The 19,304-nt window shown below is 32.1% G+C and overlaps 1 protein-coding gene across 1 annotated transcript in view; it reads right to left on the minus strand.

Moving 5' to 3' along the window:
* Positions 1-7,499: 7,499 nt before the first annotated feature.
* The window catches only part of LOC129971836 (uncharacterized), an 82,452-nt gene continuing 70,647 nt past the window's right edge, over positions 7,500-19,304 (minus strand). The window contains exons 20-22 of the mRNA XM_056085811.1: positions 18,339-18,547; positions 14,992-15,076; positions 7,500-7,755 (exon numbers count right to left, since the gene is read on the minus strand). Of these exons, the coding sequence (XP_055941786.1) occupies positions 7,547-7,755; positions 14,992-15,076; positions 18,339-18,547 (503 nt within the window). The 3' untranslated portion in view covers positions 7,500-7,546. The remainder of the gene's footprint in view (positions 7,756-14,991; positions 15,077-18,338; positions 18,548-19,304) is intronic.

The following is a 19,304-nucleotide window of genomic DNA, read 5'->3' on the forward strand; positions in this document are numbered from 1 at the left end:
AAAATTATCTTGCAAGTCTCAAAATGTCAGAGCCCTGAAAGTCGCCGGCTTAGGCAGTTATCTATTGGATAATCCGATCTTGGAAATACATCTGTTTCGCTGCACGTGTGTACGTGGACCCGATTATTAAAAAATCTACAAGCAACTAAATCAATAAAGTATTCATATGGTTTAATAATCATAATTATTTATGTATTCTGATGATGATTAGGTGTGTGCCAAGTGGCGTTACACGGGTAAAAGCTCATAAATAAAATTAAAAAATAGAATTTAAATGGCTATCAAAGGACTAGCCATTCAATTTTTTTCTTCTTAATATTGTGTACGAGAAGCTAAAAACAGCCAAAGATAAATAAAAAAAATAAAAAGGATCAAGCATAAAAAGAAAAAGGATAAATTATTGTTCCATTTGGTAAATTCTGTTTTCATTATGATATAGGAAATCCAAAATATTTTGAGTTTCTAAAGTCAATCTATTGTTTAATAGAATTTGGGAAATATTTAGTTGAGGTTTAATAAGTTTTCTCAAATGATGAAGAATAAGGCATTGGAAAATATAGTGTGGAATTTCATCATAATCATTACCACATCTACAATTACAATTTCTCAAACTGAATCTTTTAAGATACTTTGGGCAACGTCCGTGGTTTGTAGTTAATTGGGCTAAATATTTATTGTTAATACATCTATTTCTTTTTACCTGAGAAAAGATACTGAAAGTAAAGCGGCCCTTTTCATTATTTTCCCATCTTAATTGCCATTCATTGATGAGAATTTAACGAAGACGAGTTTTGATTGTTCTTTCAGATTCTCCAAGGTGATAGTCAATTGCAGGTTTAAGTGAAGCAGCTTTGGCAGCCAGATCGGCTAGTTCATTATCTTTGATGCTAATGTGGGCTTTAACCCAGTGTAAAGAAATATACCATCAGCCAGACTTCTAACATCTTCTACTGAATTATTTTTGGGGTTGAATATTTGAAGAGGCTTTAATACACTAAGGCTGTCCGTGAATAGATGATAATGCAAATACGGTTTATTATGGTTTTTCCAATTTAAAACTTGCCATATTGCAAAAAGCTCTGCTTGAAAAATTGAACAGTGATTTTCAAGCCTATACTGAAACTCTTCAATTTTATCATCGCCTTCAAAAACACAAAATCCGCAGCAACTTGTTCATTCATTTTCGAACCATCTGTATAGATTGAATGCGGAGCTGTCACTGCAGAAACATCTCACTGTATCTTTTCAATCTTACTGGTGTGAACCCATTTATTTTCATAACTAATCATTTTAGAGCTCTGAATTATTTGGCCAAAAATATTGATGTCTTTATGGTGATTTTTTATCCAATACCAAGCGGTTTCAATATCACATATCAGATCTACTGGTTCAAGTTCACTAATTATTTGTTGAGTTGTTGTAGATGTTGTACGAAAAGCCCCCGTTATTGCTAACAGTGCTTTACGTTGTACACTATTGTTCTTTTGCCTTTGGCTATTAGTTCCCTTCCACCAGGCTGCAACTGCATATACTAAATTTCTTTTCAGAGCTCTTTTGTTTAAAATCTTGACAATTTTTCCTGATATCTCTCTATTGTATTTGGCAACTGTAAGTCTATTTAAAATTTTAGTCATCTTGCTTCCCACATGATTTATATGGGCCATACCACTTAATCTGTCATCAACAATAATCCTAAGAATCTTCATATTTCTTGTAAACTTCATTGGTTTATCTGCATAAGAACAATGCGGAGGGTGTTTATAACGCCCTTTTATACCAAAAGGAATCAGCTGCGTCTTTTCATGCGCAAAGGTAACCTTAGAGTCCTTACTCCAACAATCTAATTTTTCTAATGCCTTATTAACCAGATCTTGAATTTTTTATGCTTGCTAGTTGCTGCCACAAATAGATAAAAATCATCAGCGTGTGCAATTATTTTAGCATCTTCTCCAAAATTAATTGGCAGTGCTTCATTAGATCTACTAGAAGCCAATACAGAGGTCCAGAATTAGAAACCTGAGGGCATCCAGTTAATTATTCTCTAATTATGATAAATTATGATAACTGGAAACAAAAAAGTTTATATTATGCCCCGGGCGCCACTTATCCTAGCTACGCCACTACCCAATAAAACAGAAGGACATTTGGTTTTCTTCATTAATTCATATTAAGCAGCACACAAAACTACTAAATGAAGAGCAGGAGTCTGATTTATGGGTGTCATTTGATCTGTTGATCATAATTTAATAATTACTAACAAATATGTTTTATACTTATTATCAAGCCACAGTTCATTTGTTTTGCACTGCCGGTATTATTTTCAAATTAGCCATCACAAGGTGATGAAATGACTGAGCTTTTGGTTGTATTTATACTATAGAATATCATTTAAGCAGACCTACAAGCGCAAGTAGAATTGCATAATTTGAAATTCTAGTTAACAACAAGAATGACATGGTGAAATTCAAAGAAATTTTTAGCAATCTGCTCAGAATTCTTTGTTCAGAGATTGTTGTTCAGAATTGTTTGCTCTATTCAGATTCTTTAGTTCTCTCAAGAACTAAAAAATGCTCTATAAAATAGAATGTCGAACCTGGAACTGCTAAATTTGTCTGGTAGTTATTTTTTGGGTAAGACTCTAGCTAATAAGGAGCTTTTCAAAATTTTATTGAAAATTAATCAAAAGTGTTTAAGGTTTCGCTCCATAACTTCAGAGCATATATTAGCAAAAAAAAAAAAAGTTTTTATATTACTTTAAAATTTAAAAAAAAAACTTTCCAATAATTAATAATTACTACATAATTTCCAATAATTACTGTAATTAAACTGCCGAATACATTTCGTTACTTTTAAAAAAATTCAAAATATTTTAAAATATATTTTAAAACTCCCATTTTCATTGTTTTAGTTACAGCATTTATACATACACACACTGCGTCGATACATTAAACTTTTACAGATACAGACAAATGAAACAAAAAAAAATTATCCTGTTATAACACTTCAGACAAAAAGTTCGAATCAATTTTTTTTTCTTTAACATATTTCTAACAAAATTTTTAAAAATATACCTTCTCATCCTGCTTGTTTTCAAAATTCACTTTGAAAAAACGAAATTCAAATTCTTCGTTTTATTATTTTTAATTACATAAATGATATTATTAGTTTCTACATAATAATTAATAATTTAATTTATTAACTGCCATTGTTTCAAAAAGTGCAAAGAATTTTGAAAAAAAAAAAAACTGTTTTCAAAGAATTTAAAATAATCTTTTATGTCAATAGATGAATAAAGTCAAGTAGTATTTTTTTATTTTTATTTGAGACAGTTTAATTATATTATATTTTTTCATATTTATTATATCGATTGTAAATTTTAAGTATCGATTTTCTCATTCTTGACACTAAGCGTTAATCATCGATGAAATTTTTTAAAAAAATAATAACTAGCGTAATATTGTATTGAGCAAATTAGGTACGCATTAACGCAATGTACTTTTTCAAAGAAATAAGCAGCAATTGTCAGAGATTTCTGAATTACTTTTAAAGAAAAAAAAAAAAAAAAACCTATAAAAGGCCAAGTTAAAAAAAAAAAAAAGACTTTAAACATTCGCTTTAAAAGAAAAAAAAGTGGATATAAACCTGATTTTAAATAATAACTACATGTATATGCCTCATAAATTTTTTAAAATATGAATTGTATCTGTAAATATAAATGAAATTGCTTTAAAACTTAAAATAATCAAACAGCAATTAAGCGCTAAATGTGGCACTTGGTAAACTTTTTCGCCATAGCGACAATCTGTTCATCACGCGAGTTCTAAAAACGGGGAAATTCCCTTTGTGTAGTTAGTTAACGTTGTTTAGCGACCGAAGATAGTTCAGAACTCGGACGTTTTTCAGTGTTTGGAATTCGATTATCTTTCAGAGGATTGTATGACTTTTCTGAGCAGAATATTTCCGTACTGGTCATAAAACCGTCAGTCAATGGTCTTTTGAAAGCCACTGATAAGAATTACTTCTGGAAAAGATTACAACATTTTAAATGTTATCTACGATTAGATTTGGTGAAATTTGACGTTTTTTAAATACTTTTTTTAATACTCAATGACATAATTTTTAATATGAATAATTTTTACATTGTGTTTTATGAGAGATGAATTATTTTCCAGTAAATTTATACAAAAATGTATCAAGAACTAATGATATTTCTTATCATAATATATTATACCTAAGTTGAAACAATAATCATGTGTTCTATATTTTAGATAACTAATATTTGAACTGTCAGTTAGTTATTTTAATTTAGCAACTTTCATTTAATTTTCGCCATATTTCTTCGACTCATTTGTTTAATTCAATTACTGCGAACATAAAAATATGTGATATTTAATTATGGCTGTTTAAAAAAGAAGATTGTTTCTTAAGTTTGAGAGTGAGTTAATGGTGTTGAAAGCTTAAGTTAAATAAGATTAGTGGTGTTGAGATGACTTATAAAGGGGGGATGATTGCTAAATGTATACCTCTAAAATGCTATAACTAATAAAAATTGCACATTACGGAAGTTAGGCTTTTACCAGATGGCATATTATATCAACTTCAAAGCATCAATTTGAAGAATAGCAATAATATCACAAATTTGAACTTTTCTGGTTTTCTTTATCGATTCAATTTCAATGCTGTTACGTTTTTTTATTTTGTTCTCTGCTAGAGATAAATTATTTATTGCTTATATAACTTCTCATTTTATATATGAAATGTAACTAGCACAAAGGCATAGCAATCTCCATATCAGCTGGACAAAATGCAATAATATGAAGAAAAACGTCTCCAGCATTTCAAAACTACACTACTTTCAAATGAATTATCATTACATAGATATTACAGAGGTTTATTGTCTAAATAGTATTTTGATTGAAACATATGCGAAATTTTTAGATAGATTTTTTAATAAATTTTTAATTATTTGTTTAAAAAATAAACATTTATGAAAATATTTCTATAAAATAAGATTTTAAGTTTTTAATTTTACACTGCAAAGTTAAAAGTACATTTCTCCAAAATTTTCCAATTTTGTATGCTATTCTTTCATTTTCTCCTGATTTATTCGATCTCTTTGTTATTTTCTTGATTAATCAATCTTTATTACGATTTGTCATTCAATCAGCAGTGATATATTTTAATACTTCTTCAATCAATCAATTTGAATACCAATATTCACTTACCTGAATATAATTTCAAGGATTTATATTTATCATAAGTCTTTGCGATTAAAACTGCAAACTCCTTTTTGTCACTTGAAAAAGGGTTCGTCCTAAATATGAAAAATGTATCCTCAGATTCCTCCTACAACCGGAGTGCAGTTTTCAGATATTATTATTATTATTATTTACTTTCTTCATTGCTGAAATGTCACTTCGCCGTTGCTAGATTCGGAAAAAATGTATGATAATACATATTTCCTTTTCAGAATGAACCTTTTTCAAATCGCGGAAATTAATACTTTGAAACGAAAATATTTCTGCAAATTTTAAAGATAACCCCATGAAACGGTTTCTTCAATTTTTATTATAGTATAACCTACAGTTTTCTATTGAACTTTGACCGATTTCCTTTATTTTTTTTACCTTCTTTATTTTGCCGTTGGTAGCGCTTTAACCTGTCTCAATAAATTCAGTCTCTTTACTGTGGATAAACATTACTGTCTTAGCTATGCCGAAGACGATGATTTGAATTTAAAAGGCTTAAAACAACTTTACCAGTCACTCTGTTTAATTGGCCGTGGGAAGTGAGGGTGTTTATAGATTGATATTCAGATATTGTTCCAGACATTATTCATCGTTATTTCAAAAATAAAAGACGAAATGGAAACTGAAAGCATTAAAACTTTTGATTACTGATACCCCCAAATGGGCAACGTTATATTATAGCATTGTGCATTACAAAATATAAGTTGTAATTGTACAATACTGAGACAAATTTAAAGATCGAATATAAAAATGAATTTTTGTTTCTTCGTATTTTATGCGCTGCCGTACCGTCCAAACGATTGCAATAAATCTTTTACAATTTATTGCTTGCATTTGCGCGAAGGTTGTAGGCATAGTGCAAATATTAGCATTTATTTTGAACACAATAAAATTTACAAATAGTTTCATACGTTCTGTTATTTTTAAATAGACAAAAGACAAACAGTAAGCGGCAAACGAAACGTGTCATTCGGAGTTAATCGCATATATATGAAAGAAAATAAAATTAGTATTATAAATTATTAATTATAAATTAAATTAAATTATTGCCAATTAATGTAAGCGAAATAAAATCAAAAATATTTAGTGCAAGCGCTAATTTTTTTCTTCTTTTCGTTAATGAATAGTCATCTACACAAGATATTGTCATTCAGCATATGCAATATTTTGGCTGCAACAAACTGCACATATTATTCAGAATTTATCTCACACATACAAAATATTATTATCGATGCCGATCAAGGTAAGTTATATATAATGGACATTTTCTACTGCAAAAGTAATTTTTCTATTTATTCCTTGAATCGACAAATGATATTTCAGTTATAAAAACGTACATAGTGTTAATTGCTTCATCAAAAAATATATCTTCCAAGTGTTCCTCTCTTAGTGTTCCTCTTTTAGATCAGCGAAGCACGTAGAAATAAGCACATTCATGCTTCTCAAACAAACGAGGAACGACAAGTGAGTAATGAAATATATCATTTACGAATTGCAAATTCACGTGCTTCGGAATTTCAATATCAGCATGCGGCAAGAATCGAAAGACAACGTTTATATACAACCCGATCTCGTGCATCAGAATCAGAAGACTAACATGCGGCAAGAATCGAGGGAGCTATTCTTAACGGAAAGTCAAATGGAAAAGATGTTCTCATTTCAAGCATTCCCATTATTCCCACCGACAGGTATTTTGATATCAAAAGACTGCAGTCCCCCCCCATTCGACTTGCTTTCACGATGACCATCAATAAGGCGCAAGATCAATCACTTCAAGAGTGCGGATTGAATCTAGAAAATTCATGTTTTTCACATGACCAGTTGTATGTCGGATGCTCACGAGTCGGACAGGTCAAGAAATTAGTTTTTGCTGAAGACGGAAATACAAAAAAAAAAAAATATTTTCTATCCTAAGACACTTGAATAATAAAGCAAAAAATAGAATAAATGTTATTTATACTTTTCCTTCATATATCATTCAATTTCAATGAATGTATTCAATGTCGACAAGAAAATAAATATTCCTTCTATCATTCCTAATTAAATAAAAAAAAACTATTTCAAATTTTAAACGATATTTCCAAAATTATTTCTTCTGCGGCAGCAACGAGGTGGATACCACCTAGTATTTTTTATAAAATTTGAAACCAAAGAAAAAAAAGAAGTTTTTAATTAAATATACCGATTTCTCACAAAAATTATAAAAACAAAAAATATTATAAAATAAGACAGACGAAAAGTTCACGTTTTATTAAAAATCATTTATCTTTATTATTTATGCATCACATGTAGAACGACTACATGTAATCTGAGTCAAAATTCGTCTTTCCAGCCATGTCGAGTCCCATAGCTTTGACGCCTTCCCACGTCTCCGTCGCTGTAGGCAAAATGAAACGTCTTGGCAGAAGGAAGCCGAATTCCCCTTTGTCTCGCAACTCGACAACATAGGAATAATTGGCGCATATCACATCATAGACCCAATCTCTGGCACCTCCGGTAACCGTATCTGCAAATCACGGGAGCATACAGAAAAAAAAATTAGTGAAAAAGCCTTATATTTAAAACATTTGATTTAATAATAAGAAGTTTTATTCATTATTTAAGTATTTCAGAAATTAAGTTAATGGTAATATGTCCGATGATTCATACTTTGCTGTAATTGTCAATCTATTGTGTTCGCGACTTTTAAGAGCTCAAGTTACAAAGCAATAAGTTAAAATTGGAAGTTATGCCAAAACGAAAGTAAGTAATTTACCACGTAATCTGACTGTTAAATAAAGGAGATTTAAGGATCAACTTCAAATGAAGATTTGCTATAAATGTATCAGTTGATCTGTTTCCTTTACAGGGAAAAAAAAAAGAGAGAGAGAGAGAGGATGGAAACTTGCATACTTTCAGACATCAACAAAATGTCGGCCTGCTGTCGGATTGAAACAATCCTCAATCCTTTATTTGTGCTATTTAAAAATGAAGTCAGCATAGTTGAAGATGTAAAACAGAGTAATAACATTAAGAAAATACAGAGTATTTATCTTTACCTTTGGAAATTGAAAGTGTTTTTGAATGAAATTGAAACTAGAATCATAAAATGGTATCAACCGAATTTTGAAAACATTAGACCATGGATACAAAATTATTTAGAGGTCTCTTCACAATCTATTGGTATAAAACGATAGATGATAGATTTCAGTATACTCCGGGTCTCGAGATGGCCAAGAAATTGGATGTCTCTTGACGGTGACGAACTCTTAAAATTTCTCTTCTATTAAAGACATTTTGTCAAAGCTCTGGTATTTAAGTTCTCACCTAATGTAAAAAGATCAATATGCGTTCTCTCTGGAAGGTCCTTTGTTGTTTGCAAGTGTTCAATATCATCAAGTGTCGTTTGTTCCATCGTGTGAGGTGAGATTGCTCTTCGGCTACCCCATCAAGTTTCCCGCGTGGCTTCTGGTTATGTCGGGATATTGTTTGCATACTCTGAGTGTCTAGGAGATCACCTAGATAACAAATTTCTGGCATAAAACTTTGTATCCCCTTTTATAATATCTTTCTTTGGTTGTCTGATTCATTTCATTGCTGTTTCAAAGGCTGAAAAATATTCTCCTGGCTAGAGAAAGCTGCATTATGCATCCATTATAAATTAATAAACTGACTGGATTTATGGTGATGTAATTTTTTTAGCTAGTACAATTGTACGTAAGTTTTTTTATCTATTAGCATAATAAAACAAAGTTTCTTAGATTCTCTTAAATAAAAGTATCCTCTAAATAATTCGTGAATAAGAAATAACTCATATATCAGTGATTCTCAACCTGTGGGGCGCCCCCCCCCCTAGGGGGGCGCGAGCACACTAGAGGGGAGGCGCTAGAATATCCAAGAGAAAATATTATTTAAAAAATTGATTAACTGACTGAAAGGAAAGCACACATACACATAGAAAACAAAATTCATTTCGACATATTTAATAACTTATTAAAGTAAAACAACTTACTAAATCAAAACTTACTCAATCAAAACATACTAAATTAAAACAAATTTAATAATTATTAGCGACTTCCTGGGGCCTGTCTTGCAGAGCAAAGTGTTTCGAAGGAAGACTTAACATTACAAATAGCCATTCTCAGTTCTGCCGAGATCTATATTTTGTCTTCAAAGTAGCCACAGCAGAAAATACAGTTTCTCAAAGGTAGGATGTTGAAAATGGTAATAGAATGCGAAATGCCCTTGTTTTTAGTGCGATTAAAATCATCCTCTACTCCTGTCCAAAATTCAAATAGTGATTTATTACTAAATTGTCTCCTAGTTTCGCCACTTGTCGTGAAGTCTATGAATTTTTCTTCCTCATCAATTGAGAGCCCTTCAGGAGTCTTATGAAATGGATCCCTAACTCACTCGTAACTTGCTATCAGTTTGTCGTCAACAAGAAAATACTTTTTAAAATTCTTTGCCAGCATGGCTAAATGATTTTCAGTGGTTACACAAACAACTTTTAGATGTTCTTCTTCAGCCTTGTAAGTTTTAGTACAATCATCCACATTTGCAAACATTGTTAGATTTCTTTACTTTAAATTTCTGCTCCACAATTCCAATTTTCCACAAAAACCATTAACTTTATCACTCGTATCCAACATATGTGTATTTGCTCCCCGGAGTTGAAGATTCAAGTTATTTAATTTCTCGAATATGTCGACCAAGTAACTCAATTTCATCACAAATAAACCATCGCGAAAATTCTCGGCCTCCGGTATGTTTTCTTCTTCTTCTAGGAAAATGGAGATTTCTTCTCTTAATTCATAAACACGTTGCAAAAATTTCCCACGTGATAACCATCTTGTTTCGTAATAAAATAGTAAAGCTGAATGTACTGAACCTATGTCTTTACAAAGTGCGGAAAAGATTCTCGATTTCAGGGGGTCTCATTTTTATATAATTTACTATGGTTACAACCGTAGTTAACACAATATTCAGACCAGGACTCATTTGTTTCGAAGCCAAAGCTTCTATGTGGATCATGCAATGTGTCCAGACCCACTGAGGCGATTTTTGTTTTACAAGTGCTTGTATACTTTGGAATCTTCCGGACATTGAACGAGCACCATCGGTGCAAATTCCGACGTAATTTTTCCATTCTATGTTTGTCTAGTTCATAAAATCATTTAAAATAGCAAATAATGCGAGGGCCGTTGCTTTGAGTTCTATTGGTTTGCAGAAAAGTAGTTCTACTACTGACATATTATCACAAAATCGAACAAAAGCAATTAAATGAGCATCTTTATTACTATCCATTGCTTCATCAAGCTGTATTAAAAACAATTTGTCACGCAACTTCGAAAAAAGCTGACACTGTACGTCTTCAGCTATATCACCAATTCGACGAGCAACAGTATCATTTGAAACAAGTGCGGACTGCAATTGTTTTGAAAAATTATCTCCAAACATAGTTTCTACAATCTCAATTGCTGCTGGCAAAATAAGTTCTTCACCAATGGTGTGAGGTTTTTTACATCTGGCTATTTTATATGAAACTTTGTAAGATTCAATTAAAGCTTTTTTTATTCACAGACAAAATTTCTTTAAAAAAGGATTTTTGCTTTTTATAGGATTTTAATTTTAATTCTCTGGGTTTGTTGACGTACTCACTATGAAGCGTTTCCAAATGTCGTTTATTGGGTTTCATGCCTGCCTACGGCCGTGATTTTTGAGCAAATGATACACAGGGGACTTTCTTCATTTACTTCAGTACTAGTAAACCCAAAATTTAAGTATTTTTGAGAATATTTTATTGACTTTATTTTCGGAACCAAGCTCGTCTGTGTACTTGTTGATGCTTGATTGTCGTCTAATGCTCGCTTACTTCCGCTTAAAAATTTATCCATGAGTCTGTATAAATCTGCTGCCATAAATATTTAATATGGTGAATTACAATTAACATGAAAACATATACATTCACGATATATTCGATAGCGATAGAAGGATCGACTCGAATGACACTGGCTGGAATTGAAACTTGCATTATCAAACATTTTCCTTTTTCCTATGAGAAAACATCAGCGCATGCTCGAGACGGCATCGGTCGTGTGGATTCTCTTCCACAAGCATTACTTATTTTTTTCTCTTTTTAGTCATGCTTCTGTTTTATTTCTTTTATGATTTGAAAAAATGTATTCCCAGTTTCTAAATTTAGCTCACCACGTCTAGGTTAACTTTCATTAAAGAATTTTTCTACTTTCATATTCTTTTAACGTTATCTCCCTATTTGGCTTTCATTTCAAATATAATATTTAAATTTTCCCCGCTTTCATTCGCTTCATCCACTGCCCACTTTTCAAAATGCCAGAAGTGGTTTATCGCCAATTTGGCTCGCTTTTACACTTTTATTGGTAGTTAGTAAAAAATGATTAAAAACAGAATACAAAATACTCAATATGCATTATCGCTGTATACTTTTTATTGTAAGCGGGGGGGGCGAGATGAAAATTATGATTGAAAACTGGGTCACGAATACTGAAAGGTTGAGAAACGCTGTCATATATGAAAGCTTCCGTCTTACTATAATAGACCCGCTCAAATGTCTCGAGTGATTTTATAACTTCAGGTTCAAACATTTGTGTGTGTGTGTGTGTGTGTGTGTGTGTGTGTGTGTGTGTGTGTGTGTGTGTGTGTGTGTGTGTGTGTGTGTGTGTGTGTGTGTGTGTGTGTGTGTGTGTGTGTGTGTTTTCCTTTAAAATTTGTTCATGGTCGTTAATAATATTTAGACACAAAATACATTTTATGAAATTTATAGACAAAAGTAAAGTCATTCATTCCTTTTCAAAACAAATCTATAACTAAATGACATTATTTAACATCATAGCGAAGTCAGTTAAATGACACCACCGTCACAAATTATATTGTCACGTAGGTACTCTAGCGTGGAACTCAATGACACACACAAGAAGTAGAGCTAAACCAATTTATTAACTCAACTCTGAACTCAGAACACAGTGAATGGCAGATCTTCTGCTTTTATACTAGCAGGGACAGTTCCAAAATACTTTTCTGGAGACAGTAAGAAAAGTCCAGAACACTTATCTGGTAAACTAAAGAAAGGTCCAGAATCTTCTGGAACGTGAAATAAAGGAAAGCATAAAATCAAGGAATTAAATATTTACACAGAGTGAATCGCATTGTCTCTAGCGGGATTCGAACTTACGATCTCTTGATTAAAAGACCAGTGCTATGACTATTCGGTCATGGAGAGTCGTCTGTCTCTTTTCAATGCGGCAATATATATCTGCACATGTCATCCAGTATCTAAGAACACGTAGTCTCACACTACGCCTCAACCTCCCCTCTTGCAATATTACCCATAAATTCCAAAATCCAATTGGCTGAAAGTATTCGGCGTATTTAGCTGGTCATCCACAATCACTCTACACTATTCCATTAGATTATCCTTTTAAATTCCTATAAAAATTCTGGAAATTCCGATATCCTATATCTCCTTTAAAATCTGAACTCCTGCTTCTATGATTTGTTCGATAACCGTCTCTCTAAAGTGTAATGTACGGCTTCGTTTTCATGGGAGAGCTATGTATGGCATATCTTATTTCCCCCTCCCAATTACTCTACCTGCACTCTTTGATACAATATCCCACAACATCTCTACCATGTTGCGTGTAGTTATGAAAATTGGGACGAATTGAATTTTCAATCTTCCACTCCATGCCATGACATTTTTAATCGGTTTCCACTGTGGCAATCTACTTTGGGGTGGAGTAGTCTGATTTTCTTTGCTCGTGAATGATATGCTTATAATAAAGTGAATGAATTCCATTCTGAGAATAGATTCAATTTTTTTCAATCTTTTTTTAATGCAAATGCAGCTTCTGAATGAAAAATTAGACTCTTTAAAAAAAAAAAAGAACCTAACTTGAATTTTAAAAAGTTGCCAAAATAGATTCAGCTTATGTTTTTTAAAATTATTTCCCCGTGCATGAAGAGTTGTTCGCCTATTTAAAAGTATCATTGTTATAAACACGAATGAAGTGCTGCTGCACTAAAGTATGAATAATATCTTTCGCGCAGGAATTTTCCCAAGGTCAAATTAAGGTTATTTCAGAGCATGCAGAAAAGTTTTCCTGCTTAGTGAAAGCCGCATTATAACGTTCATTGTAACATTTGAGATTAATAGATTGCACTTCTGGAAACAGATATCAAGTATTTATTAACTAGTAAAATTATGTAATCGGTTTCCTGTCTTTAGCACATTAGGGGAAAAAATTATTGCTGTAGAATGCGGAGATGGACTGAATAATTTATGTATGAAAATCTCAAAAATATATATATATAAAGTATCACTAAAATGGCTCGAATAATCTATATTTATAATAAAGCTCAAAGAAGTAAAAAAGTTTATCCTTTCAGAGTGCAAATATTTTGTTTTGTGCTTCTGATGGGATTAATTTGTGTATTTTGTTTTTATTTTTAAGTTTTTTTTTGAATAACTGAACTAATTAAATTGAAACAAAAGAAATAAAATGTAGTTTATTATGAGTAGAAATAACAAAAAAGTCTCATGATGCTGTATTTGACGGTCGAATGAATTCATAAAAAATACTACATGATTAGATGTTAAGACATTTGTCGCTTAGTTTTATGTCTAAAACTACTGACTGCAAAATTCGCAATTCAGAACATTCAGGATCAGGACTAGATGGCAAAGACTACGATAAACCAGCCGAAGTATTTTTCCCAAAACTTTCACGCATACTCTCTAATAAAGGTGCTATTCCAGAGAACATCTTACATAGCAATTGGCGCACAATAATTATGAAATCTTAACCACTGACATGAAATTAGATTTTTTACTGAATCTATTGTGTCATCCTTGGCGAGTTATTTGGCGATTAATCCCTGACATGCTTTAATATTATCCAAAAATCAAATTTGTGTTTTCAGCATGTTTTTCTCAATCGATTGAAACAAAAATTTAACCCAGAGCTACAGTTGTAGTCACAAAATCCCATAACAAATTTGATATACTTTAGTCTCTCCCCTTTTGAATTATCGCATTAAAATTTTCTTAAAGTACAGACCGACCGAAATTCAACCCGTTGTTGGTTTTGGCTCAAAATTTGACTGATGTCTGCACTATAGATGTTAAATCTGTGCACCAAGTCTTATCAAACTAGTTCTCTTCATTTTTATGGTTATCGTATTAACTTGCATTTGAACAGCCGAACTTCCTCTGAGCAAATTTTACTCAAAATTTGGAAGAAATCTGCAAATTTGGTGTAAAGACAGTACACCAAATTCCATCTGCATAGATCAAAACATTTTTGAGTTATCTTTAGCACAATCAGTCAGACAGATGGAGATTTTGAAAAAAAAATGTGTTTTTGGAACTTAGGGAAGTTTAAAACATGAAGATTCATTAAAATTCCGAGTTCGAATTTTTTGTAGCTTACTATACTTTCTCTATATTACACATACGAGAAAGTAAAAGCATTCCATTATAAGATCTATCATACAAACTTCTTGCAGGTGATGTATCAAATAGCAATGAAAATAATTTCCCGAGAACTATTCAAAGAGTTTTTATTTGAATAATATACCATGGCTCAGATTGTTTTCAGATGATTAAATTTGCATGTTTTTAAAATTAATTATAATAAAAAAATTAAATAGTATATACAAACTCGAAACCAAGAATATTCGAGAAAAAAGTATGTTAGGAGATTTCAAAATATTATTTACTTACACATGATGTTACCAGTCGATCCCGTGGTATACTTCGTTCCGTTCATCAGTTCCAAAGCTCGAGTCCCTACCTCAGCCAGTCGTTTCTGTTGAATATATACTTTTATTCAAAACTAGATGATATGTCTTCGAACATTTCGTTGAATTTGACAAAAATAATAACCCAATAGGCTGAGTTAGATTGCAGATTTTTAGAACCAGGCATGTGACCAGAATTGAGCATGTGAGGGAAGCTTAAACGATAGAGATGTGAAAAACAGATGGTATTTTCCAGAATTAGTGCATTCAGCGTCATCTCCGGTATTTCTTGAATTTCTTAAAAAGTATCAAGGTTCAATTTAATAAGCATTCAATTTATATTAATAGTAATGATTTCGTGAAAAGAAAGAAATGGGATGGAAAATCTTGGATTGATTGGAGACAGGGTGATAACTTAAGTATATACGTTTTTGAAGAACTGAATGAAATGTTCTGTGTGCATTAGCAACCTGTGAAAACAAAACAATAGAAAAGTCCTTATCGTATCTGTGAAATCATTATTTCGCTATTTTAGCATCAAACTGTTTGCACTGTTGTATGTCACACAAAGCAATTTAATTGCATTAATATCTCGTCATGAACCAACATGATGCTGATTTAGTTATTTTGAAACAATCAGATGGGGAGGGCAATATGTTAACCTGCGACTTCGCTCCAAAATTTTTTATCCGATACTAGCTAGAAATGTTTGAATTCAACTGCATGTTTAACATGCATAAATCCATCACCAACGTATCTTTGGTTAAATATTGGTTTTTGGAGACCCTGGAAAGTCGAAATCTTACCACCAGATTGTCACTATCTGTGTCATTACTAATGCCCATATTTGAAGAGTTATTGTTCTCCAGTGTTTTCATAGGGGATAGGGAATTGATTGAAATACCACCGTTTACGTTCAACTGTCTTCAAATGTGGCGGATTAGACATTATAGCGCCCATATTCTAACTCCCTTTCTGACACTAACTTTGAAAACCAAATATATTTCTATTGATATATAGAAGGCGTTTCCTTCTAGACTAGGGGTCGGCAACCTACGGCTCTTATGATATAAAGCTGCGGCTCTCCAATTCCATACAAAAAAGTAATAATTAAAAAATAAAATATATTTTTAAATGCCTAATCTCACAACAGCTTCTATTAAAATAATCGTTAATTACAAATCGCTGCGCTTAACATGACCGTAATGAGATAAATTGAAGCTATTGAACTATTGATATAAATAAAATCGTTTCTATAGCAACTGATGGAGCCAGAAGTATGATAGGAATACATAGAGGGGTAACATCAAGTCCTCAGAAAAAAGAACGAAATTCTAATGTTTCACTGCATAATTTATCAAGTAGCGCTTTGTGCCCAAACATTTTCAGCCGAATAGTTGAGGTCACGAACTTGGTAATTAAGATTATTAACATCATCTTGGCAAAGGAACTCTACCATCGACAGTTTAAAGATTTCCTTGAAGAAATAGATAGCCAGTTTTCTGATCTATTTCTGCACAATAAAGTGCGATGGCTTTCCAGAAGTAAGGTATTGCAACGCTTTGCTTTGTGTTTGAGTGAAATAAAACATTCCTCAATGAAAAAAAATCATTGAACATCAAGAATTGGAAGAAGACAAATGGCTGCAAAAATTCGATTTCGTGGTAGATATCACAATGAAACTAAATGAATTAAATCTGGAACTGCAAGGAAAGGGCAACCTAGCCTATATCTGACAGTAGTTTGTTTCGAAAAAAAAAATACTTCTCTTTGTTGAAGACATGGTGAGCGGTAAATTGCTTCTGATATTTAAAATGAAGTAATCTCGCGATGAGACCAATGCAACTATTGACATGAATTACTTCAGCATAACTTTAAAAAACATGAAGGATCGATTCGCTGAGAGATTCGAGCAATTCAAAACAAACAAAAGTACTCTCGTGTTCATAGTAAATTCTCTCAACACAAATACAAATGAGATCAACATTGAGCCATTTGGAATGCATGCTGGATGGCTTCAAATGCAATTGCTAGATTTGAAAACCAAAGACTTGTGGAATGGCAAGTTTACAGAACTCAAGAGCAAGTTGAAAGAGTTGGAGGTCCAGAAATACAAACACATCGCGCAACACAAGTGGACTGTAACCCTAAAATAAATTCCGCGAGTTGTGGCCCTCATATTCGGAATAGTCTTCCAGAATGCTACAGTGAGATGAAGAAGTTGGCATATGAAGTGCTGACGATCTTCGGGTCGACATATTCGTGTGAACAAGCACCCTCTTTCATGAATATAATAAACAGTAAATTTAGAAGTCAACTAACAAATAAAAATCTAGAGTCGTGCTTGAAACTTATAACAACAAGGCATAAGCCAGATTTAATCAAACTTTCAAAAGGCATGCAAAGCCAATGCCATCATTGATGTAACTATCCATATTTGCGTTTTTATAGGAATAAAGATTATTCCGTATTTAAAGTCGTTTATTAAACCAAAAATCAAATATATATAACCAAATACTATAATATTGAATCGAAAATTTTTAGTGGCTCTTTACAAACTGGAAATTGTTGAAAATTGCTGATTTTAGATCTTCTGTTTCATTAGCTTGCCGATCCCTGTTCTAGACGAACATTTATCGTAGTAGCAATATCCCAGATTTGAATCAAGTTCTAGAGTTTGTTTTCCCTCCGTCGTGCAATTCTCCCTCTTGCTAATGTGGTGAAAGCTTATAAGCCAGTTAACAGCTACGCTACCCGAGCAATTGCTTTTGTATCGTGGTCATGCTACTGGGTTGCGAACCACAAGGTCCCAGGTTCTATCCTCGCGTATCCCAATCCGCCACACTAACCTTAGCTTCCTTATAGTAGGATCTTCTCTAGACGTAACGTTCACGAAAACTCAAAGCTTATCACTAAAGTCAAATTGTAACAATTAGTAATCTATTAACAAAAAATGAAATGGTAAACACAAAAATTTTTAAAAGAAATGTTGAAAGAAAATATTAGCTTGAATGAAAGGCTCAATGAGGTTTGCAGCCTATGAAAACAATTGAGGAGTCATTGTCACTAAAGATTATTATTAACACACATCTCCAATCGGAAGGTGAAATGAGAATATAATAAATCAGCATAAATATAAAAAATAAAAATTTCAGGCCTCATCTCACTGATCTCTACAAATCCAGCATAGAAATGTGAATATTAACTAATTGTAAGCCTTATGAGAACATCAACCAATTTATAAATGGATCTATATTTGACAATCTATATCAGATTTTGATTGTTGAACTAAGATTTTGTATTGAATGCTAGTTAGACACTATTTATTACCTGTTCTTGGTAATTTGGGGGTAATTTCATAGAATATCCGTATGGAGTAAGCCATCTTTGAGAGTAACTATGAAAGTCGAGAAATAACACTAAACGTCCCTTTAAGTTATCCAGCATGAATTCGCTTACAGCCTTCGTTTCCGGTTCCGAAAAAGCTGAGGGTCCTGCATAGTAGTCAGAACAAGGTCTTGAACTCGATCCTGTGGTATCTGAATTATAAAAAAAAAATACAGAATGCATAATAGAAACGAACTTTGAATATACAACCATCTATCTATATAAAAAAATATTTCATTCCTTTAATTTATCCGATTATTCCTTAAATTAAAAGAGCTAATTAAAATAATTCGATTTAATTATATAAATTATTTTAAAGCTCTCTGAGTTCGAAAGACACATTTTTAGATGTCCATCTGTCTGTGACAAAAATAAGTCGAAAACTCTTTGATCTAAACCGATGAAATTTGGTCTTATATGAAATATGATCTTTATACCCAACTTGCAGATTTCTATCGAATTTTGAACAATTTTCGCTCAAAGGAAGTCTATCTGTCCGGTTGTTCGAATATAATTTAACGCGATAACTATAAAACAAAGAGAGCTAGCCAGGTAAAATTCAATACCCAAAATTAACATCTATAGTCTAGACACCTGTTAAATTTTAAGCCCAATCCAACCAGAAATTGATCACCTGTAGGTAATGCAATGACTTAAATATATCAAAAATGGTACGCAATTTTGTGACTACAAGTGTAGATTCGTATGAAATTTTGTTTTATTTGGTTGGGGGAAAACGCATCTGAAACACAAATTCGATTTTCGAATACTATTAACCGCATGTCATGAAAAAATTGCTTATTGTAATTTTCGCCGAACAGTAATTAATATTTGTATCACTATCATTTTAGCATTTCAATTGATTTTAAATGAATGTATAATGGATCAATACATTTATTTACTTGTAAA

The sequence above is a fragment of the Argiope bruennichi genome, chromosome 6 (assembly GCF_947563725.1).
Source record: "Argiope bruennichi chromosome 6, qqArgBrue1.1, whole genome shotgun sequence".
Classification (NCBI taxonomy): Eukaryota; Metazoa; Arthropoda; class Arachnida; order Araneae; family Araneidae; genus Argiope; species Argiope bruennichi.